At 37.9% G+C, this 22,541-nt stretch overlaps 6 protein-coding genes across 6 annotated transcripts; 5 read left to right on the top strand and 1 right to left on the bottom strand.

Annotated features, from left to right (window-relative positions):
- Positions 1 to 389: 389 nt before the first annotated feature.
- On the bottom strand, positions 390 to 1,928 carry HAT2 (Histone acetyltransferase type B subunit 2; the record flags this gene model as incomplete). Its single annotated transcript, XM_044813777.1, has 5 exons — positions 390 to 567; positions 621 to 1,106; positions 1,158 to 1,625; positions 1,679 to 1,853; positions 1,898 to 1,928. 5 exons carry the CDS (start codon positions 1,926 to 1,928, stop codon positions 390 to 392), a joined length of 1,338 nt encoding a protein of 445 aa, XP_044669078.1.
- An 8,399-nt stretch (positions 1,929 to 10,327) lies between these two features.
- Positions 10,328 to 14,579, top strand: KY384_005275 (uncharacterized protein; the record flags this gene model as incomplete). The annotated part of the gene is made up of 3 exons (XM_044813776.1): positions 10,328 to 10,571; positions 10,622 to 11,929; positions 11,980 to 14,579. The coding sequence occupies 3 exons, from the start codon at positions 10,328 to 10,330 to the stop codon at positions 14,577 to 14,579; spliced, it is 4,152 nt and encodes a 1,383-aa protein (XP_044669077.1).
- An 833-nt stretch (positions 14,580 to 15,412) lies between these two features.
- KY384_005274 (uncharacterized protein) lies at positions 15,413 to 16,277 on the top strand (the record flags this gene model as incomplete). The annotated part of the gene is made up of 3 exons (XM_044813775.1): positions 15,413 to 15,561; positions 15,613 to 15,686; positions 15,739 to 16,277. The coding sequence occupies 3 exons, from the start codon at positions 15,413 to 15,415 to the stop codon at positions 16,275 to 16,277; spliced, it is 762 nt and encodes a 253-aa protein (XP_044669076.1).
- Positions 16,278 to 16,488: 211 nt separating this feature from the next.
- KY384_005273 (uncharacterized protein) lies at positions 16,489 to 18,429 on the top strand (the record flags this gene model as incomplete). Its single annotated transcript, XM_044813774.1, has 8 exons — positions 16,489 to 16,582; positions 16,689 to 16,962; positions 17,034 to 17,225; positions 17,285 to 17,471; positions 17,519 to 17,530; positions 17,697 to 17,881; positions 17,929 to 17,956; positions 18,160 to 18,429. 8 exons carry the CDS (start codon positions 16,489 to 16,491, stop codon positions 18,427 to 18,429), a joined length of 1,242 nt encoding a protein of 413 aa, XP_044669075.1.
- A 375-nt stretch (positions 18,430 to 18,804) lies between these two features.
- On the top strand, positions 18,805 to 19,972 carry KY384_005272 (uncharacterized protein; the record flags this gene model as incomplete). Its single annotated transcript, XM_044813773.1, has 3 exons — positions 18,805 to 19,120; positions 19,173 to 19,505; positions 19,875 to 19,972. The coding sequence occupies 3 exons, from the start codon at positions 18,805 to 18,807 to the stop codon at positions 19,970 to 19,972; spliced, it is 747 nt and encodes a 248-aa protein (XP_044669074.1).
- A 261-nt stretch (positions 19,973 to 20,233) lies between these two features.
- KY384_005271 (uncharacterized protein) lies at positions 20,234 to 21,784 on the top strand (the record flags this gene model as incomplete). The annotated part of the gene is made up of 1 exon (XM_044813772.1): positions 20,234 to 21,784. The coding sequence occupies one exon, from the start codon at positions 20,234 to 20,236 to the stop codon at positions 21,782 to 21,784; it is 1,551 nt and encodes a 516-aa protein (XP_044669073.1).
- Positions 21,785 to 22,541: the final 757 nt, after the last annotated feature.

Raw genomic sequence — 22,541 nt, 5'->3', positions numbered from 1 at the left:
TGTTGACTTTCGCAACTTGACTTTATTTTTTCTATGGAGTACGCGTGTATTTTCCAATTGATCAACAAGACTCAAGCTCTGGCCGTTGATTCATTCAATGTATTCTCTCTACGGACAAAAGCCTTTCGATCTTGATTTTCCAGCTCGGGTCTGTTATCACACTTAGCGAATTGCAGCTGTGCCATCATTTCCGGTGATCTTACGTGTCTTCGTCAACTATTGACCCAGCTAAAAATTTGCAGCGCGAACCTTGCAATCAGCTTTTGAGGTGTCTTTAGATGGCTTGCTACAGCTTATCAAAGTCCTCTTGTACCATCGTTAGGGTTAGCAAAGCTCAGTGATTATGAAGTGTGCCTGTAGTCATTCAAGGCAGAGTCAATGAGTATGTATCAGCGTTCTTCCAGTTCCTCTATGGGTACATCCTCCACGTCCTTTCCCACGATAGCGTTCGCGACCTTCCATACCTGAATCAAGTTATCTTCGGCTGCGCTACACAGCACCCATGGATCATTCATATTCCACGAGAAATCCGAAATTCGGTTGGTATGCCCGCCGTGCATAAAGAGTCTGTCACGACCGTAAGCACTAGATCGATAGAAGAAAACATCGTCACCGCTTACAGTTCCGGTGGTCCGTCTTCTGCATCATCTGGTGTTTGTTCCTCACCAACACGACTTAAGTCCCAGAAGCAGACTCGCCGGTCGTAACTTGAGCTGCCAAGAACTGCTTCTTCGAAAGGGTGCCATGAAAGAGATGTAACGGCATCGTTGTGTCCAATAAGGGCATGTAATTTGACGTTGAGGTTTCGTAAATCCCAGACTCCTATCGTCTTATCTGCTGATCCTGTCGCGAGGACATACTCTGATGCGGGGTTGAAAGAAAGGGCATTAATTGCGTCGCTGTGACCATGAAATGATGACACAGCCGCTTTAGTAGTGGAAGAAGACCTGAGATCTAGCACTTGAAGCGTGAGATCGTCTGATACAGTGCCAATTAAAGAAGCGTGTAATGGATGATATTGTACATCGTTGACGATGGCTGCGTGATGTGTATACGTTCGATTGGGATGGATAGCTTTGTTGTTATTGGTGAATTGGGTTATATCCCTAGGTGGTCAGCATCTGCAGCTACAGTGAAGATTTCGGAGATCCACTCACCAGATTCTGACTGTCATATCCTCACTTCCAGTCGCCAGATGTCCAAAATGATGCGGGCTCCAGCTCAGCCCATAACCCTCCCCTTCGTGCCCAAGGAGCTCCATCTGAGGGTTGATTGATCCAGTCGGAGCGCTTGGGTGTTTTGTTCTGTCAAAAATCAACACTCGACCGTCTGTGCACATTGTCGCTACTAAATTGGGATTTTGCGGTTGGTATCGCGCCTTATTGACTTCCCCAGGGTGATCTATCTTTTGCATAATCTCAAACTTCACCTCCGCCGGTGGTAATTTTTTGGGTCCTCCACCACCATAACCACCAATCTCTTCCCGCTCTTCGTCATAATCTGCTGTTTCTGGTGTGACTGGTTTTGGGAGCTGAACGTGCGCTATCTGTAGATAGTTTTGGGCTTCATTCGAGGTGTGTGTGCCCAATAAAAGTCGATGTGTAGAGTAGTCTTTGTCTGGCATACTGCAGGACAACATTCTCAGCAAATATCAAGCTTGAACGAGGCTTCAACACACTCCTGTTTGTCCGGAAACCATTGTGTTGTCAATGTCGGCCATTCTAGTGCCGTACTGAGCATCAAATCGTAAAGAAAGGGCGCATTTTTCTTCCATGTTTTGTATTCCTCGTTGATGATTTTCTCGTCCATAATTTCATCTTCGCGTTCATCATCAACGGTCACTGCACCAGCAGCTATTTAGGACACAATCATGTGCTATGCAAGGTCTCCAACTCACCACCCAATTCGTGGTCCCCTCCATTTTCCATAGTGTGAGCTTTCTGACCGACCAATTTTGTTTCAAAGATCTATATGACCAACAAGTCTGCCTTGCTGGTCGAGTAAAGGGAAATGAATTGAATAGCGGTGTCACTTTATCGTTTCATTAAAAACCGCTCAAAGCAAACGCGGGTCGCGTCGCCGCCGCTTCGGCACAATTCCGTTCTGCCTTCAGAAAAGCAAGACAACTTGATTGGACGAAGGATGGTGTTTTGTCTAACTGCTACTACGGCTAAAATATCCCTTGTCCGTTAAGCTTTTTAGCTCCTATCTACACGACCATAAAGAAACAACAGGAGCCCCAACGCCCTTTATACTACAGATAAGAGCAAAAACCGCCCTAGGGTATTATATAGACTAAATATAGAAGACTATCTAAAAAAGCTTTTTCCCGCCGACTATTTCTACTACGTTTAAAACCGATTATATATTCCTATAACTATATAAAAAGTCTAAATAATAGCGAAAAATACTAAAAGAAAATACCAACGAAAGTAAAAACTAATAATATATATTATTATAGAAATAAAAAAGCTTAGATAAGAGATTTTCCGCTATATAGAAGTTCTAGACAATATGCTAATAAGTCGGAAAGCGGTTTACGGTTTTCTATATATAGACCTCCTTAGAAAGGGTTAAAAAAAGAAAAAACTAAGTACTTTAATTTCTTTAATTATAATAAAGGTTCTATATATAGTAAGGTTGGAAAAGTATTAAGAACTATCTATAAAGTAAAAGTAAAACTAGCTATTAAAAAAAGGAAATAGTTAACTATATTTTAAAAACTAAATAGAATATATATTAAAGTAAATAATAGAAAAGGTTATAGTTTAGGCAGTTTTATTAGTCGGATAGTCTATTTTAATAATAGTAAAAAGTTGTTTTTTAAATATCCTATTTTAAGCTTAAAAAGCTTAAAGAAATCTTTATAAAAATATTTATAAATTTTTTTCCTATTTATTTAGACTAAAGTAAAGGAAATTCCTTTTTTTCTTTTATATTTTGCAATCTAAAAAGGTCCTTTTTAAGTAGGTTTTAGCTTTTTAACGTTTTTCTAGTATTGCTATAGTATAACTAAACCTCCTATTTAATAGTAAATATATTTAACTTTTTTATTATACTAATATATTTGTTTTAGCTTTTTTTTATTTAACTTTTAAATAACTAAATTATAGAGTTAGGCCTAATAAATATAATATTACTATATTACTAAACAATAAATATTAAAATAAAGTAAAAGACTAATCTATTAGATAATAAACTATCCTAGTAGAATAAAAAGTATTAAAGTTACTACTAATATAGGGTATATATTACTAAATATAATATTATATAAGGAAGTATTAAGATAAGCAATAGATTATTTATTAATATAAAATATAAAACTAGGTAATTTTTTATTTTACTTATTTATATTAATTATAAAGCCGCTAACAACTTTAGTTAGAGCTTACTTCTATAAAACTTTTTCTAGTATTCGATTATAAATTTCTATTATTTTAATAATATATTTTGCTTTAAATAGTAAGTACTTTTAAACGATTTTATAAGCTTTAAAGAATTTTTTAAAATTGAAATTATTAAAGTGCTAGCCTAGATTAAAGTAAAAAGCTTGCAATTTTCAGTAACTAATAAAAAAATCTATTAAATAAAGAATAATATTATTAACTATATAGTCTTTAGTAGCGTAAGCTTTAAGAAACTATATTAAATAGTAAACTATATTTAAAATATAGTAGTTCCTAGAAATTATAGTTTCTAAAAAACTAATAAAGTTTATATTTATAAGCTAAAAAGAATAAATAACTTAAATCGGGTAAAAAGGTTGCGAGCGGGTTGCAGGGTTATATTTTATGCATTTAAAATAGCTTAGAATATACTATTCTATATTATAAGTTTATTTAAACTAATAATACTAACCGCGGAAGCAAGTTATAGTTCCTACTTTAGCCTAATAGCCGCTTTTATTATAAACCTTAATAAAAATACTCTAGAGTTTTACTTTAGGTATATAAAAGAGATAAATACTTTTGTAATAATATTAAAAAACTTTACTTTAAATATAGTACTTAAAAAACTAGTATAAAAAGTTAAAGGAAAAAAGTAATAAATTATCTATTATTAGAAGAGTATAAATATTTTTAAACTAAGCTAAAATCTAATAAGTATTTACCTAAAACTAAAAATTGTTAGAAAAGAAAAAAAAATTACTTTAGTAAGAACTAAATATAAAAATAGCTTAGAAGTTGAAAACTAATATACTACTTAAGCTATTTTAGTTAATTACTTTATTTTATTGCTTAAATAAAAAAGATTTTAAAAACTAGTTAAAGCCGCTAGCATTATTTTTCTATACTTATTAAGGACTATAATTTTCGATTTTTTTTTTAAAAGTTCTACAACTAGTATAATTGTATAATTTTAATTAAAAATAGTCTTTAAAAAACTATTAGCAACTTTATTCTAAAGGCTAAGTATATATTTAATCTAAATATTTAATTTTCTAAGCGAATCTACTTAGTAACTATAAATACTTTTATAAAAATTAGACTTAAGAAAATAGGTAAGAAAACAATAATTAGTCTAGACAATTATAAAGATATATAAATACTTATATAAGTAATTATACTTTTTAGTGTATTTTATTATAGTATAAAGCTTTTTCTTATAAGTTAGATACTTAATTTAAGTAGCGTTGAAAACGAAAAAATTATAAAGGATTAGAAATTTTTTAGGCTTTTTTTTATAAATATTTTTACTTTTTACTAATAGATAATCTATTACTTAGTTAAGTACTGCTTAAGTAATTGTAAAACTAGTATTATAATAAAATGTATTAGTATATATAAATATTTAAAGGCTAATATTAATTTTATATATAGATATTCTAGTTATATATTTGATTTTTAAGATATTAAATAAAAGCTTTTCTGCTAGTAACTATTTCTATTTAGCGTTTTTACTTATAAATTTAAATAATAGTTTAGTAATTTCTATAAAGTTTTTAACCTAGCGATAAGTAATTTTAATTGTTTTTAGAAAAGCTTTAACTATAGTATAATCCTTTAATATAAGTTATTACGTAATTTTTTTAATTTTATATTTTAGAATTTTAATTTTTCTTTTAATAAAATAGGTAATATTAAGTATATTAATAGTATTTATAAAAAGCTATAGCTTTTTAAATAATAAAAACAACTTTACTTACTTTACTTTTAGTAAAAAATAGTACTTAAGAAAATAGAATTAATTTTTAAAAGATTTAAAACTAGTAAAGAAATTATTTATATAAAAGGTTAAAAGCGGCAGCGCATCAAAACTAGAGTATAATAAAGATAGCTTAAAGCAAAGAGGCAGAATAAAACTAAAAGCTCTATAAATATATTTAGTTATAGTAAAACTAACTAATTAAAAACTTTATTAAACTTAAGTAAACTAGTATTAACTAATTCCTAGAACTAAAAAAGCGAAAAAGTATTTATTATCTATATAAAGGGGAATAGTAAAATAAATATACTTTAAATTAGCTAAAAATAAACTTTTATACTAAGGATTAAATAGGTAATTATAGACTTTTAAGCTAAGTTCGAAATAGTAGCTAAAAAGTAACTTATTTATTTTAAAATAGTTTATTATTATTTAAAGCTTATTCTTAGGAATAGGATTTTTAATTTTATCTATTATTTAAAGTTAAATATTCTACTCTAAAAGCTAGCTAATTATAGGTTCTATTAGTTTATAAATATTACTATATAAGTTTTAAAGTATAAAATAGTATATCTAGTTCTAAATATAAAATAGCTAATAGCGTTAACGCCTTATAGTAAAAGGTTTTATTTTAGGAATAATTTTAATATAATATATAATAAAATTAGTATATAGAAAATTAATTAAGTTTTTTTTATTTAAGTATTAATATTAATATAAAAATTATAAAATTTATATCCGATTTTTATAAGTAAAGATAAAAAAACTAATAACTTTATTAAGGCCTTTAATAATTGCCTACTTTTTAAGCTATACTAGGGTAAGATTTTATTTTACTTTTTTTAGGCAGAAAATTTTTTTAAAAAGAAATAACTTAGTAAAACTAGTTTATAGCTAAAAAGTTCTTAATATATTTAAATAAGCTATTAACTATCTAGGTTTAAAAACTAATTTTAATTTAAATAAAACTACTTTAATATATAATAAAGTTAGAATAAATAATATATTTCTAGTACTAGCGCTAGTATAATTATAGTTAAGTAAAAATTTAACTAGGCTAGTTAGTTTTAAGTCCTATTAAGAACTTAGTAAAAAACTAAATTAGGGATATTATTTATATTATTGCTTTTATTACTTTTAAATTTAATATTACTATTAGTACTACTAGAATTTAATTTTTTTATTATTAGAATAAAACCTACTAAGCTACTAAGTATAGCTAATATAAATTTAAAGTATATAAGTAAATTATAGTTATAATAAAAAACTATTTTTAGTTTTTTTACCTTATAAAGTTTTTTTTTTAAAAATTTATTATTAATTAAAATAAAAGATTCTTTAATAGATAAAAAAGTATTAATAGAATAAAGTTATAGAATACTTAATAGGAAAGAAATATACTTAACCCTATTTTCTTAGTTTATAGTAGTAAGTTCTAGAGTAACTAGGCAGCAGATATTACGCCGAATTTTTTTAACTTCTATTATAAGCTATATATAATACTAAAATAAATTTTTTTTATAGTCTACAACCTATATAAATAGTTTAAAAAAACTAATATTAAATAATAAGCTAAAATAAAAGCTTAGCTAGCGAGCTAAACTAGCAGAAAAAATATTTATATTATTGCTTTAATTAGTTTAAACTATAGACCTATTTAATAAAGTTATAATTCTATTTGCTTTCTTAATAATATAAGGAATTTAAAAAGCTTTTCCTTTTTTTAGAATATAACTAAAGAATTAAGTATAACGTTTAATAAAAACCTAAGTAGGTTTTAATCTTAAAATATATAGTATATTAACTTAGCTAACCTCTTTTAACTAAATAAGCTAGTCGACGGCAACAGGGTATAATAGTATTATAATATTCTAAAATAGATTTATTTATAGAATATTTTGCTAAAATTAAACTAGAATTAATTAAAATTAAAAAGGAATTTATTGCAGTAGAATAGGAACTATTTATAAAAGTAAATAAGTTATTAGAAGCTAGATAATAGGATTAAATAAAACTTAAAATTTTTAATTTAAAATAAATTTTTTTTTTTCTTTGCCTTAGATTTATTGTATTTTTTAACTATTTAAGTTAAAAAACGCTTTACTTTAATATAAGCCGCTAGAGACTAAGTAAAAAGATTTATAGTAGTTATATTATATTTTTCTAGTATTTTATAGACATTTAAAGCTTTATTATATAATAAAAATATAGAATTATATATTTTAATTAAAGGTTATAGTTTAGCTTTCTTTTTATAGTGCTTCTAGCTTTTTTTTTTCTTGCGGTTATCGGCTTTAAATAAAGGTAGAAATAATAAAAACTTTACTAGAAAAATAAATAGTATTGCAAAACATTCTTTTTTATTTATATAAAGGCGTTTCCTAGCTATAAATCCGTTTTTATAGAAAATTTCCTTTATTTTAGTATAAAAAACTACAAGCAATATATTATCTATTAATAGATTTAAGCCTAAACTAGCAACTCTAAAAAAAATAAATTAGATATTAAATAAAGCGGTTTCTAACTTATTACTATATAGCTTTAAAGTACTATTATAAAAACTATATAAAGTTTCGATAAAAACTACTTTAAAGTTGTTATTAAAAATAATTTCCCTTAAGTAATATACTCTTATATTAGTAAAATAAGTTTAAAGTAATTTTTTAATATATAACTAAGTTTATTATATTTAATATATAAAGCTTTTATAATAATATTCTAGATTTTTAAGCTATTAATAAAATTTTTTTAAAAGCTAACTTTTCTAGAATCTTTTTAATTAGAGGAATAAGCTTTTAATATAAGTTATAAAAAGGATAAATATTTCTGAAATTTAGATTCGAAAACAATAAACTATATAATAATTCTATAGCTTAAAGTAGCGGAGCTTTAATATATCTAGTATAGCGAAAAAAAATAGACTAATTTTACTTTAATATATAGTTATTTATATTAATATAGATTAGCTAACGAAAATTAGTCTATAGGGCAAATCTAAACTTTAAAAATTAATAGTTAGCTAATAGTACTTTAACTTTATATTTTAGTAAAGACTAATTAGAAAAGTTTTAAAAAAACTTAAACTAGTAGTAATATTATTCTTTATTAACTAGCTTTTTTAACTTAATATTAGTAAAGTAAGCTATTTAAATAAAAATATAAATTCCTTTAAGTAATTTTTTAGCGGCAATAGAACTGTATATAGCTTCTTTTTTAAAATTAGGATTAACAAAACCTTTAATAAAGCTATAGATAGTAGTATCTAGAATAGCTAATTCTAATAAACTTAGAAGTAAAGTTCTAGGAACTAAAAACTAATTTCGACCGCTATAGCGTTATATAATAGTTATAACTTTTTAGTAAAAAGTTAATAAAAGCTTATTTTTCCTTTAATAAAAAGCGGCTAAGTCTATATTAAAAAATACTAATAAAAAGTCAATAACTTTTAATAGAAACTAATTAATAAATAAGCTTTTAAAACTTTTAACTAAGTTTTAAGTTAGTTCTAATAAAATTAAAAGCTATATAATATTTAAATTATTATTATACTAATCTCTAGCTTTTTTAATTAATAGCATTTATAAGTCTTCTAAATATAAATAAACTAGAATTTATTTATATATATTATAGTATTTTTTTATTTTATATTTAAATTTCCTAAACTATCTAATAGCTAGTTCTTTCTTATTACCTATAAAAGTACTATAAAAAATAAATATAGGTCTAGTTTATTTATATTTAGGCTTAGATATAATAAATAATAATAGACTATATATTAGTATTATAGGTAATAGTGTTTCGTTAAAAAAAATAAAAAACTATTAAAATTAGTAGAAAATAATAAATACTAAAATTTACTAAAAAAAGGTAAATATTGAAATAGTAATTATAATAGTAAAAAAGCACTAAATTATAAAATAAATAATAATATAAAAATAAAGTTAAAAAGCGTTACTAGGCTATTAGTTACTAAGGTAAAAAATGCTAGTAAGCTAAGTATTTTTTCTATAGCTAAAAGTTGCTTTTTTTTGTCCTAAAAGGGGGTTTAGTAAAAAGTAGCAATAGAACTTTTAAATATAATAAAAAAAATAATAACTAGTTTTTTATAGAAAAGTTTAGATTATAGTAAACTAGCTTTTAAAATAAGTATAAGTTTAAGTAAAACCTAACCTAAGTTTCTAGCTAGCTAGTAGCGGTTTTTAGCTAACTACTATATAGTTTTAAATATAATATTTTTTTAATATAGTATTAGTTTTTAATTTTTTATATTCTAGTAAAAGACTTTTAAATTAACTTAGATTTCCGAGTATAGTAATACTTTATAGCTTTTAACTTTATGCTTTTTTAATATTAAAGCTGAAAGTGCTTAAGTAGGGGAATTAAAGACTTCAAGTAGGGGACTTTTATTCCGGAACAAACAGTATATTTGAAAAAGGAAACAGCTTTAATAATAAAAAATCTAGAATAGGTATGTCCAAATACTTAGACAACAAATAAATTTATAGTTGAGTAGGTTTAGACGGAAAGGTTAGTCTTTAGTAGTAAAGTACAGAAAATCGGGCGTCTAAGGGCGATAAGGATGGAATTTGACGGGGTATAGAGAACTGGAATAAGCAAACAACAACTAACGATTATAACGCCTGGGATCCCGTGCAGGTTCACCAGAAAAGCAAGATAACTTGATTGGACGAAGGATAATGTTTTGTCTAACTGCTACTACGGCTAAAATATCCCTTGTCCGCCAAGCTTTTTAGCTCCTGTCCACACCTTCTGTCTTTCAAGCTCGAAGACATCTACCACTCGTCGACTTGGGACTTGATCCGGAACATTTTTGTCGCAGGTGAAATCACACTGAAGTAAACTTTAAGTGAAGCTTATGTAAGGTCTTGGCTCAGGAGACCGAGTTTGATTCACACTACGAGGCCTTTATTCGAGCTGGAAACGTTCATTTTGATTTCTCTCCGTCAAGATGGGTGTTCCCAAATTCTTTCGCTGGCTGAGCGAGAGATATCCAGCAATCTCTCAACTGATAGCTGAAAATCGCATACCGGAATTTGACTGTCTATACTTGGATATGAGTGGGGAAGCAGCACCTGTATGTGAATGGCAAGACTAACCTCGCCTTGCAGATGGTATCATACATAATTGCACCCACAAGGACTCCGATTCGCCCACTTTTCGAATGACTGAGGAGAAAATGTTCATCAACATTTTCAATTACATTGAGCATTTGTACGGCAAGATAAGGCCAAAGAAACTTTTTTTCATGGCGATCGACGGAGTGGCACCACGAGCAAAGATGAATCAACAACGAGCACGACGGTTCAGGACTGCACTGGACGCAGAAAGAGCAAGAGAGAAGGCAGTCCGTGAAGGTGTCGAGATGCCTTCGGAAGACGCATTTGACAGCAATTGCATTACCCCCGGTAAATGAGGCTGCACGTCGACAGCCGGATGAGATTGCTTATGAAGCTAGGGACTGAGTTCATGGCAAAGCTGACCAAGCAATTGAAATATTTTATTAACAAAAAGATCTCAGAAGATGCGGATTGGCAAGGTGTTGACATTGTGCTGTCTGGCCACGAAGTACCAGGCGAAGGGGAGCACAAGATCATGGAATACATCAGACTAGCCAAAGCTCAGCCTGACTATGACGCTAATATCCGTCACTGCCTGTACGGGCTCGATGCCGACCTTATCATGCTTGGTCTGTTGAGCCATGATCCTCATTTCTGTCTCCTTCGGGAAGAAGTCAGCTTTGGCAACCGGAACAAGGAAAAGAAATCGAAAGAGTTGGAGCATCAGAACTTCTATCTTCTGCACCTTTGCATCGTCCGAGAGTACTTGGAGTTGGAATTCCAAGGGCTTAAAGCGCCTGGCATAATGAAATGCACATTTGACATGGAACGCATTATTGATGATTTCATACTTATGGCGTTCTTCGTCGGAAACGACTTCCTGCCTAATCTCCCTCACCTGCATATAAATGAAGGCGCTCTAGCGCTCATGTTCAAGATCTACCAGACTGTACTGCCAAAAGCTGGTGGCTACATTAATGAACGTGGCGTTATCAATTTAGAGCGCCTGGGCATTCTCCTAGATGAACTTTCCCGCGTTGAATATCGCTTTTTCGAGGCGGAAAATGCGGACGCTAGCTGGTTCAAAGGAAAGCAGATTGGCAAGGCCGATGTGATGGAAAAAGAAGTTAAGAACAAGAGTGGACCTCTTACTTTCTCCACGGCTCAAAGGGACATTTACAGGAAGGTAAAGCAGTATATCAAATCCCATTCTCATGACCCATCCGCTGCCAGGGATTCGCTAGATCTCTCTCCAAATATGAATGCAGCAGATCGCAAATTTACTCAAGATCTTGTTGGCGCTCTGCATCTTGAATGGAAAACCGAGATAAATGAAGACGGTGATCGGCGCCTGAAGCTTTGGTTTCCAGCGAGACTCGAAGGCGATGACGAGGAAGAAGGAGAGGATGAAGAAGCATCCATCGCTTTGAGGAGAGTTCTGAAGCACTACGACAATGCGACAATAACTGATGTATCAGCCCAAGACACCAAATTTCAGTTGGAAAAGAAGTACGAGGAGAAATTTTCGAAGTGGAAGGATGTCTATTACAAAAGCAAGTTTGAGTGGGGTCTCGACAACGAGGAAGAAATGCGCAAGTTGACGGAGAACTACGTACAGGGTCTGCAATGGGTGCTGTACTATTACTACCGCGGTGTCGCATCTTGGCCCTGGTTTTATGGTTATCATTACTCGCCTATGATCTCCGGTAAGTATATCACCAGGTCTGACGGTAGACAAAACACTGATGTGCTGCAGACGTAAAGCAAGGCCTCAGAGCTGATATGAATTTTGAACTTGGCCAGCCATTTCGACCCTTTCAACAACTGATGGGTGTTCTGCCAGATCGGAGCAAAAAGATTGTCCCAACGCCTTACCATGAACTGATGACAAGCTCCGATTCCCCTATTTACGATTTCTATCCACGTGACTTTGAGCTCGACATGAACGGCAAGAAAATGGATTGGGAAGCGGTTGTGAAAATCCCTTTCATTGATGAAACCCGCTTGCTTCGCGCAATGAGCAGCAAACATCATATGCTGTCCGAGGACGAGAATGAGCGAAATGATTTTGGGGTCTCTCTTAAGTTTACATACGGGCCTGACGTAGAGTATGTGTATGGCTCTTCTTTGGTCGGCATTTTTCCAGACATCCCGCGCTCGCATTGTGTCGAGAACATCTTCGATTTGCCGACCATGGAAGGGCTTGATTATCATGTTGGCCTAATGCGAGGAGTCATGCTTGGCGAGTCTGCGCTTTATGGGTTCCCAAGTCTGAATTCTCTCCCTTTCTTTGGGAGTTTGGATTTCCACGGCGTGAGTGTCTTCCAACAGGACAGCCGCAATGAGAGTATGATAATCACCCTACTGGAAACAGAGGCCCGCACAACAATCACATGTGCCAAGAGGCTCCTAGGTCGAAAAGTGCATGTCGGCTACCCGTATCTGTCCGAAGCTAAGGTCATGAGTGTATCTGACGAAATGTTTAACTATAGCCTGCCACCAAACGGACAAGGTCCACCAATCGCTGCTCCACATGGTCCGCAGGAGCTTCAAATGTGGCATAAGAAGGCCACAAGGATTGAAAACACCTATAGCAAGAGATTGGGCACAATCATTGGCGACGTGCAATCACTGGTGCACGTCGATACTCTGAAAGGTTTGAAAAAGACCGACGACGGAGCCACTATCAAGGAATATGCACAAATCCCAGGAATTGAGACGGACTACGCTGCCCAAGCTGTTGTTGAAAATGTCCCTCATGAAGACCAACGTTTCATCGAAAAGGCTGCATTGCCTGTAGAAGAAGAGTTTCCGATCGGCTCTAGGGCTTTCTTCTTGGGTGATTACAATTATGGGCGACCGTTAGAGGTTGTAGGTCATACTGGTGACAAGATTGATATATGGGTATCGACTGCGGCCGCTAAAGTACCAGAATTTGGTCGCAAAGTCGCAGCAGATGCCGATAATCACTCGCCATACACGCCATCATATGCAGTCGCAAGAGTTCTTGGCCTAAATCCTTTAGTGCTAAGTAAGATCACTTCATCCTTCTCCGTGGTGGTCGAAAAGGACCGGGTGAACCTCGGTCTGAATTTGAAATTTGAGGCAAAGAAATTGAAGGTGCTGGGCTACTCGCGGCGGAACACATCAGGCTGGGAGTTCAGTGAGAAAGCAATCGAACTCGTGAGACTCTACATGATGAAGTTTCCCGAATTCATTGCCGGTATTCAGCGAAAGCCCCAAGGCGACTTGTTCGAACCCACCGACTTTTATCCAGCTTCAGAAGCCTATTTAAAGATTAAACAAATCCAAACCTGGTTGAAAGAGATCTCATCCAAAAATTTCGAAAAAGTGCCATTGGATGCCGAGCAACTTGATTCGGTTGTAGTCCACAGGCTTGAGGAAGAAGCTGACAAAGCCTTCCAATTGGATCCACCGGGCAAAGGCGTAAACAAGAAGATCAAAGGAGCACCTCGCAACGCTCTCATGAGGCCTTCTGACGCAGAACAGCGGCTCAATCACCAAAGGTTCTCGCTGGGAGATCGTGTTGTGTACGTGCAGGACTCCGGTCGAGTGCCGATTGCAACAAGGGGAACCGTGATTGGTAAAACACGCACAACACGGACAACACTCTTGGATGTAGTTTTTGACGTCACGTTCATGAGTGGAACTTCACTTGATGATCGATGCTCCCCTTTCCGTGGATCTACGGTTCCGTTGCACACTGTCTTAAATCTCACTGACCGCCAACTGACTGCCGGATCTAAAGCAGAGGACAGCCATCGGCGTCAACCCCAGAGTCAGCCTCTGAGTACTTCTGGATTTCCTGCTCCGGCGGGGATGCACGGTCAAGGTCAATTGAAGCCTGCGGCCGCCCCTCTACCCCTCCGCGGTTCGTTCCGAAGGGCGGTGGCTGGTACCAGAGGCATGTCTCAGGCTGGAGTGAGAGGCGACTTTGGTCACGCAAACAGTCAATCTGCACATCATAGCCTTCCCATTCGAAGCGGGCTTCAGGGGACAGACGTACAAGGCCAAAGTACATCACAGACCGAGGGAGTACTGCCGCGGGGAAGAGGAGCGCAGCAGTTGAACGTGATGTCTTCACGAGGTCGCGGAAACTCGGCCCTGACACGAGGAGGATACCACCGAATTGATGACGGTTTATTGGATTGGAGGCCGCAGAACAACCCGAGCTTCAGGCCCAAATCATACTCGAATGTTCCACCCCCCGCAATGCTCGAATCTCGTGGCAGAGGAAACCGTGGTGGTAGAGGAAGTCCCTCGCGTGGGATTGCACCAAGAGGGAGCAGTGGACCACAGAGCAGAGCGATCGCTGTCGTCGTTCAACAACAGTGACGGTTTTACGAATAATCACGCATAGCGAGGGTTTGTACATAACTATCTACGTAGACTCATGACCATAAGAGCTTAAGGGCGCCCGTAGTATACAGCAGCGAGTAGAGGGTTACACGGTCCTAGAAGCGGTTACCGCCAGCTCGGGTCTAGAGGGCGTAATTTGTAGGACATCACCCTCGTCAGTCAGACAATCCGAGCTAGCGGTGATCCGTTCTAGAACGGTGTGGCCCATAGGACTATGAACCCTTCTACTAAGAGCCTCTTTAGATAAGTTATATTTCCAATAAATCTAAACATTTAAGAATCTTTTTTTAATATTATAGTATAGTAATCAAATATATATAGAATCTCTTAAATATTTAAAAATTATTTATTATTTATATTAAGAATATTAAATATATAAGTTTTTAAATTATTTAAATTATTTATAATAATACTTCTCTTTATATCTCTATAAACTAAGATATTTAACTTATTATAGAAGTAAATCCTTTTTCTTAAAGCTTTTTAAAATAAATTATATTTCTAATAAATTTATATATTAAAAATCTTTATCTTTATTAAAATAAAATTATCAAGTAAAGTACTTATATATAAAATATATTTTTTAAAACTTATTTATTATATTAAGAATATAAGATAAATAAAGTTTCTACTTAAGTATTGTTTAAGGATTGAACTAATAAACCTATTTCAAGCCTCTCCTAAAAAAGTTAGAAATATGATTCATCTAGAAAGCCCTGAGTAGCGCCAAGTCCTCGGGAGATGTGTCCACCTAGTCGAGGATCGTGACTTCGCTTTATTGTTAATTTGAACGTCAATCCGGTGACAAGATGCACTCCACGGTTGTCAGGATACAAAACTCCTTTGGATTCTTCACTACAGTCGCGTTCTTTACAGCACTCTCTGCAGCAGTCTCTGTCCTTTTTATCCCGCAGACCCCTTCAGCTAAGCTTGAGCCAGTACTTCGAAATCTTCAAGTGTGAGCTGTCAGATAAGAGGCTTCCTTGGGCGCAGTGCTCACGAGAGACAGTGTTAAGGGACGACCAAATTATTATTCCCCAAAGAGAGAGGAGTATGCGCACATAAAATTTGACCTGGATGCTGGTACGATGGAACCTTTTGTGAAAGACGTGTTTAGCTTACCTAAAAGTTGCAGACTTCACATCGCTGTTCAATTGGAATACTAAGCAAATCTTTGTATGGATCACAGCTACGTACCCTGTGGCGGGGAAGCTATATGAAGCACCCTTCTCGCAAGCAGTTATTTGGGATACTATCATTAAGTCGCAAAGCCAATTGCAGCCTTTCAACCCCTTGACATACCTCAAGAAGCAGCCTCTAAAATCGAGGAAAAGCAAGTCTCAAAAGGGCATCAGAAAGGAGGAGCCGAGATTGGACACGGGCATCATCAGACTGAAGAATTCCAAACCCAAGTACCAGATTACAGATATTAGCGGCATCATCTCAGAACGCCAGAATGTCACGCTTGAGATAGGATGGAACGTTCAACCCTGGGTTGGAGCACTACTCTGGACTATGGAAGATGGTCAGGTGCTCTGGAAATGGAAAGGCGTACAGGGTGGAATGAGCAAGAGCTTTGACATGCCGGCTTTAAAAGGAAAGTCAGCTTCCTCCGAGACAGTCATTGGGTCGGGGGGGACTCCTCAGGCTGCAACAGCATCTCCAGTGGTATAGATCAACTGCAAAGATCAATTGAGGCCCAATGACAAGTTGCCCACCTGGAAACTGCACGTCTTACTCTGGCAGGGGCTGACAAATCAGCTTTAGCCTCGCTCGGCTAAGATGTCATTGGAGGGCCTCTAGTCATCCTTTGTTCGAACAATGCACTGTAGACGCCGTCAATTCCCTTCGTGGAGACAGGTGGTTGCGCATTTTTACCTTGAGTATGCCGCAACCGAAAGTACCAGAGCCTGCTTATGCTGAAATTGACTCCATGCTGTCGAGCAAATTTGGAAGAGAAGTCGCCAACTATTTCAGCGGTAAATGAAACGTCTGACCTTACAATGAATATGATTATTGATCTGGAAAGGCTCCCTCTCAATCGAGTATCATTCCTACGTACCAATCATTCATTCCTTTCCGCAGCTCTAAATCACCCGTCGACGAGGTTCCTGCTTCTTGATAACCTGGCGCCTCTTGCAAAAGATCCTACTTGCCTTGAATATGCCTCGCATGAAGATGTGGTTTCGCTCACTGGAGACAATCCTTATAAGAAGACAGAAGAGGAGCTGGTGGCGGATTATAACTCCTCTACCGCAATACCTCAACTGGTCTTTCTCGGACTTTACGAGCAGCAAAATTCAGATTTCGAATGGCATATGTACCGTGGATCTCCGTACTTTGCACTTGATATCACGCCGTAGGTTCAAATGCAGACCACTTGTTGCTTCTCTGCATAGAAGATTGATATTCATTTGCGATTTTGTATAGAAAAGGTAGTACTGCTTCTACCGCAGAAGCGCTTATCAACTCCATGAAGTCGAAGGGTCTACAATTCGTCCAGGGCCGTATGCATATGTCACTGCCCGCAACCCAGGCTGCAATTTATGCCCAAGCAAGAGCGCTGGTCGATTGGAATGCGCGAAATCCATATTGTGGGCAATGCGGCCAGCCAACACTATCGTAAGTACTGTTTTGTCGTCCATCAACGACTGCTTTGATGCACTTATTGAAGCGAACAGCTTCCGTGCAAGACTTGTTTCTGACGCTCAAATTAGGATCAATGCGGGGACCAAAAGGACTTGTCCACCTAAAGACAAGGCCCTTTTTATAGGCAGCTCAGCAACAGGGTCAATGGTGGACCGCAAGCTAGTAGATCGTCCCAGCTGTGCTACGCGAAAAGGCATTAGCAACCTCTCCTTTCCCCGGGTAAGCCTCAATGAGTCCTTTGCCTCTATGGTGCTGATTGACAATAGACCGACCCTACGGTGTGTGTTTCTGTTTCTGGCTCTTAAACTTTTATGAAACACTCGCCGTCGATTCATGTATTGGCCTCTACGGCTCTGACACTTCTTTGTTCCCTCGCATTGTCCTCTAGAGGGAACCGAGGTGGGGGCAAAATTGCCCAAGAAAAAGTCTGATAATTTTCCTTAGGTGATAATGGCGGTGGTTTCTGCAGACGGCGAGCGAGTCCTTCTCGGTAGTGATCCAAGCTATGTGCCTGTTTCTTTCACTAAATCTTCTCAGGTCGCCAGAAGAGGTGGCCACCCTACTGGTACAGTACCCTCGCCGGTTTTGTTGAGCCCGCCGAATCCGTCGAAGAAGCTGTCAGACGAGAAGTTTGGGAGGAGAGTGGGGTCACCCTGGGACGAGTGGTGATTCATAGCACCCAACCTTGGCCATATCCCGCAAATGTGAGTCGGTTCAGAATTGATCCGTGCAGGCTTCCTCGACGTGTTCAACATTAACTTACCACTTCTTCGTTCTTGCGCCGGACTTGATAGCCATGGGATTCCTTCACATCTCCCATTGACTGAGCCTCTTCATTTTGAGCATTACCTTTGAGTTTCGGGTTTCCTGCTTCATGAGAGTCACTGCTGACATCTGAGCCCGTCAGTTAATGATTGGGGCTATTGCACAGTGCGTCCCCAACAAAGAGAAGATTGTTTTAGAACACGATCCGGAGTTGGAGGACGCGAAATGGGTCAACCTCAAGGAGGTCGAGGATGCGTTGGTCGTTGGAACAAGTGGCCTTGGAGAAGATGCACCTCTCGGCTACCAAGAAGGTGGTCTAAGGTTGCCGCCCAAAACAGCGATTGCGAACCAGCTTCTCACTGCCGTTACGTCCGGCTTCTTACATAGTTCAATCAGCGGAAGTAAAATGTAGATCATAGAGGACAATAGTGTGCATGGACTGAAAGTAATCATTGGATCCAAAATTTGATAAGATACTCGGGTCCTCCAAGAATGGTCTCCTTTTTCAGGCATTCAAAACTCTGGCCATCGGGCCGGTTCCTATTTTGTCCTCAAAGGAGCAAAATGACATCCTCTAAGTGCAGCGACGTCCAGCGTCCCAGGGTCCGAGTTTGGATCTCTAAACATCATGGATTTTTGGGCTGATCGTTGCCTCACCTGACCTTGATTGCAATCCCCGGGTTGGTGGACCAGCTTACTCTTGAATCTCGATGTGTAAAACGGCGCCACTCCCCGTGTAATTGCATTCATGAATAACGCAACTGACCCTCCATTACCCTGGGCCACGATGCCAGCTCCCCTCCTCAACGGCAAATCTCATAAAGCCCAAATTAGCTCCCCTCTGCGCAGAGCCTCAGTGAATACCAAAGAACGAGAGGAGCTCGCGGCGTCCATCAAATTATCAACAACGCGGCGGCAGCCTGTCGTATTTGATGGCGAAGACGATTTGTCTGACGGGCAGAACCATGCTAGGGAAGTAAATGGAACAACGAAAAGTCTCGTGAATCATGCCTTGGGTCGAGATATCGAAGAAAGTACATCGAGACCTGCAAGTCCGATAACACAGAACCCCCCAATCGACTTCGACGGTCTGAGTTGGCCGAGTACGTCAAGTCAGTCTATTGGAGGGCGCGGGTGAGCTGACTCTAAGTACAGGCTTGGGTACGAGAGAAAGACGAGAGGCTACAGAGGCACAATCCCTGCAGCGGCTACAGAAGCTGCAGGGTGCCATCACGACAATATTCGAGTGCATTGGCGAAGATCCAGACCGAGAAGGTCTACGAGGAACGCCAGAACGGTATGCAAAAGCTATGCTTTTCTTCACGAAAGGCTACGAGGAAAATGTAAAGGACTTGGTCAATGGTGCTGTATTCCACGAAGATCACAATGAGTTGGTGATAGTGCGAGATATCGAGATCTTTTCGCTGTGTGAGCATCATCTGGTGCCGTTCACGGGAAAGGTGGGCAATGTTGCTTTTCATCTGCTGGGTTCGCCTACGGCTAATTGGATTTTTAGATGCACATTGGCTATATACCTAATAGTAAATTCCCATACCACTGGATCTCTTACAACGGCTGACAAAGGATAGAGCGAGTTCTGGGTCTTTCCAAGCTTGCTCGACTAGCAGAAATGTTCGCTCGCAGGTTACAAGTTCAGGAAAGACTGACAAAACAAGTAGCACTCGCAATCACAGAGGTGCTGCAGCCGCAAGGTGTTGCCGTTGTCATGGAATCAAGTCATCTTTGCATGGTTATGAGAGGGGTCCAGAAATCGGGCGCCACAGCAACGACGAGCTGCATGCTGGGTTGCATGCGGTCGAGTGCGAAAACGAGGGATGAATTTTTGACATTGATCAGCCGGAGATGAAACGGGTCTGATTTCCGTTGAATTGGAGAAGTTCCAGTCGTCAGGTTTGGAGTACATCTGCGAACGGCACATTAAATTGGGATTCTAAAGTGGGGATCAAGAGCAATCTATGTAATGCCGTTTTTCACCTGGCAAAGAGTCGGGTAAAATCTCCACCATCATAATTGTACACTATCGACATGAAATTGCCACAGATGCTGTTGACTCCCGAACTAGGTTAGGTTGCAGCCTTCACGTGTCGTTCTTCGCAATCATCCCCTTGCGACGTTGTCCAATCGAAATGATTATTCACGCTTTGTTGACATGCACAGTTCAATAGAAACCTTTAGTCTTGCCTGTAAAGACCGCCATGGCCTGCTCGCTGAATAGCGTACTAAATCCGACGGATCGCTCACCTCGACTAGCAGGAACAAAGCCTGCTATCGCTCCAAATGCGACTGAACGGGATGACTATGGGCAACAAGCTCCTATTGTACCCCGGAAGCGCAGAAGGATTCCATCACGTATGGGATTGGAGCCAGATCATGCGCCTTGCGACGATGCTACCACGCGGGATCCTCGAAAGCGGAGGAAACGACCGTCATCACTACCCTATCGGCCGCAAGAAGACCTACCGTTCAGTATCAACGGGGATCGAACATTCCATCGAGAATATCTCCCAATCAATTCATTGGAACGATCACCTATTGGCACTTCATCATCACGTTCTCTTTCTCAAACAAACCTCAACCACTTCAGCATCTTCAACGCCCTCCTCACTCATCCAGAACTCCTCTACGAAATGACCAAGCAACTTGAGATCGACGACCTTGTTTCCCTCTATTCCATCAGCCGCGACTTCCACTTCCTCGCCAACGGGCGCTTAACCGCTCTGATCCTGGGACAGTCCGTCACGAAAGCGCCGGAGTCTTCTCGAATCTTTGTCCACCGCTGCTACCGCAATCTTTGTATGCGAGATCCAGCTGGGCGCTTGAATGAGAGTGTACCAGGGGAGGTGCGCTGGGTTCCCAGTTTTCGGTGGTTAAGAATGGTGCTCTTCAGGGAGGAGGCTGTTAATGATATCATTGATGCTTTGGCTTATAAAGGGCATAGGATGCCGCCCCGTGCTAGCCTAGTCATTAAGAAGCTGTGGTTTACACTGGATATCCCTGATAATAGGCGTCGGATTTACCTCTTTCACAATGAAAGTTTCTGGACCGAGAATGATATCTTCGTTCTGCACCTCTTCATTCTGAAATTGGACATGCGGCTCACAAATCCGAGCACGGGAAATTATGGAGAGACACGCTTTCGGACGATGTTATTGAACCAGCGGAGTTTAAGCGTTTTGAGAGGAGTATTGAAACGGGAGCACATGCTGCATCAGAAACATGTATTAGAAATGTTTGTGCGGTACGCTTATGTGCATCCTTACTGGCCGCCGTTGAACCCAATCATGGGCATTCCGCCGGGAGAAGTTGGGAGGCTAAAGTATGAAGGATGGGGTGCTGGACATACGCCGTTTGTGCCGGTAGATAATCTAGCGCAGAGGGAGGCATTCAGAAGAGGGCTTGGATTGCAGGATTATTACTATGATATGTGCCTTTTTGGGTATATTGATAGGGAGACGATGAAGGATATTTTGACGGCAGTGGCGCCTGAAGGGTTTTTTGGTTATGAGAAGGTTGTCAAATCGGTGGAGGAGCTTGAGCGGATGGGCTCGGAGGTAGACTTTGAAGAGAATGACTCCGAGGGGTATGGGAGTCAGGAAAGCGACATTGAAGACTGGGCTTTAGGCAACGACGAGATGGAGTCAGGCAGTGAAGAGACCTCACTTAGTGACAAGGAAGGAGAAGGTCGGGTGACTGAGTACAATGGTGAAAGTGAGCTTGAAGATGAGTGCGAAGAGAGAGGTGGTTGATAGCATGGATTATGACGGAGAAAGGAGCGGCAACGGAGAGGTAAGGGGTTGAAAGATACGAGGGAAGTCAGTTGAAGGCGTTCAGTCATGTTGGACCGAGTTTGGAATCGTGAGTGACAGGATAAATCCAGCGACTATCGAGCAGCAGTCGCATCTGATATTAGATTTTCGTAGCTTTAATGCAATAGGAAATACTCCCTCGCTTCCAAAGTCGCAGTGCTCCACATCTTGACCGGCTGCGTGAGCCATAGGTGGATCCTGAATGCATCTTGAGTATGTTATCAAGGCCACAGATTCTCGCATTTAGAGATCAGCAAGAGCGTCCAAACGAGCCACGAGAGGAAGGTACAGCTGCCCGGTCGTTGTGACGAATTATTGAATGGGACGCCCTCAATATCGTGAGGACTCCCTCCCGATACTTCGATTGAGAACACGGCCCTTTGCGAAATACGAGTTCCTACATATGCGCTGGCAGGCGGAGCGCCACCCTACTCGCAATGATTTGTCCCCAGAGTCCAGGCTTGAGCATCAGAGGGCACCAAGACCCTAAACCCATAAGCAAATTGCGATTGTAAGCAGAACAAGGGAACTGAGAAGCCAAGATGCTGATTTATTAATTGCTCCCAGCCAAGACTTTTCAGGGGAAGTTTATATATGCGCTGCGCGTGGGCTATCAGGGACAATCATGGTTCTTGCCTCCGTATGTCAATATATATACAGGTTGGGTGAATGCCTGGTATTTTCCCGCTTTGGTTAG

The sequence above is a fragment of the Bacidia gigantensis genome, assembly GCF_019456465.1.
Source record: "Bacidia gigantensis strain McMullin 20006 chromosome Unknown contig_245, whole genome shotgun sequence".
Taxonomy (NCBI): Eukaryota; Fungi; Ascomycota; class Lecanoromycetes; order Lecanorales; family Ramalinaceae; genus Bacidia; species Bacidia gigantensis.
The sequence above is the reverse complement of the archived record's forward strand: the minus strand, read 5'-3'. Positions and strand labels throughout refer to the sequence as shown.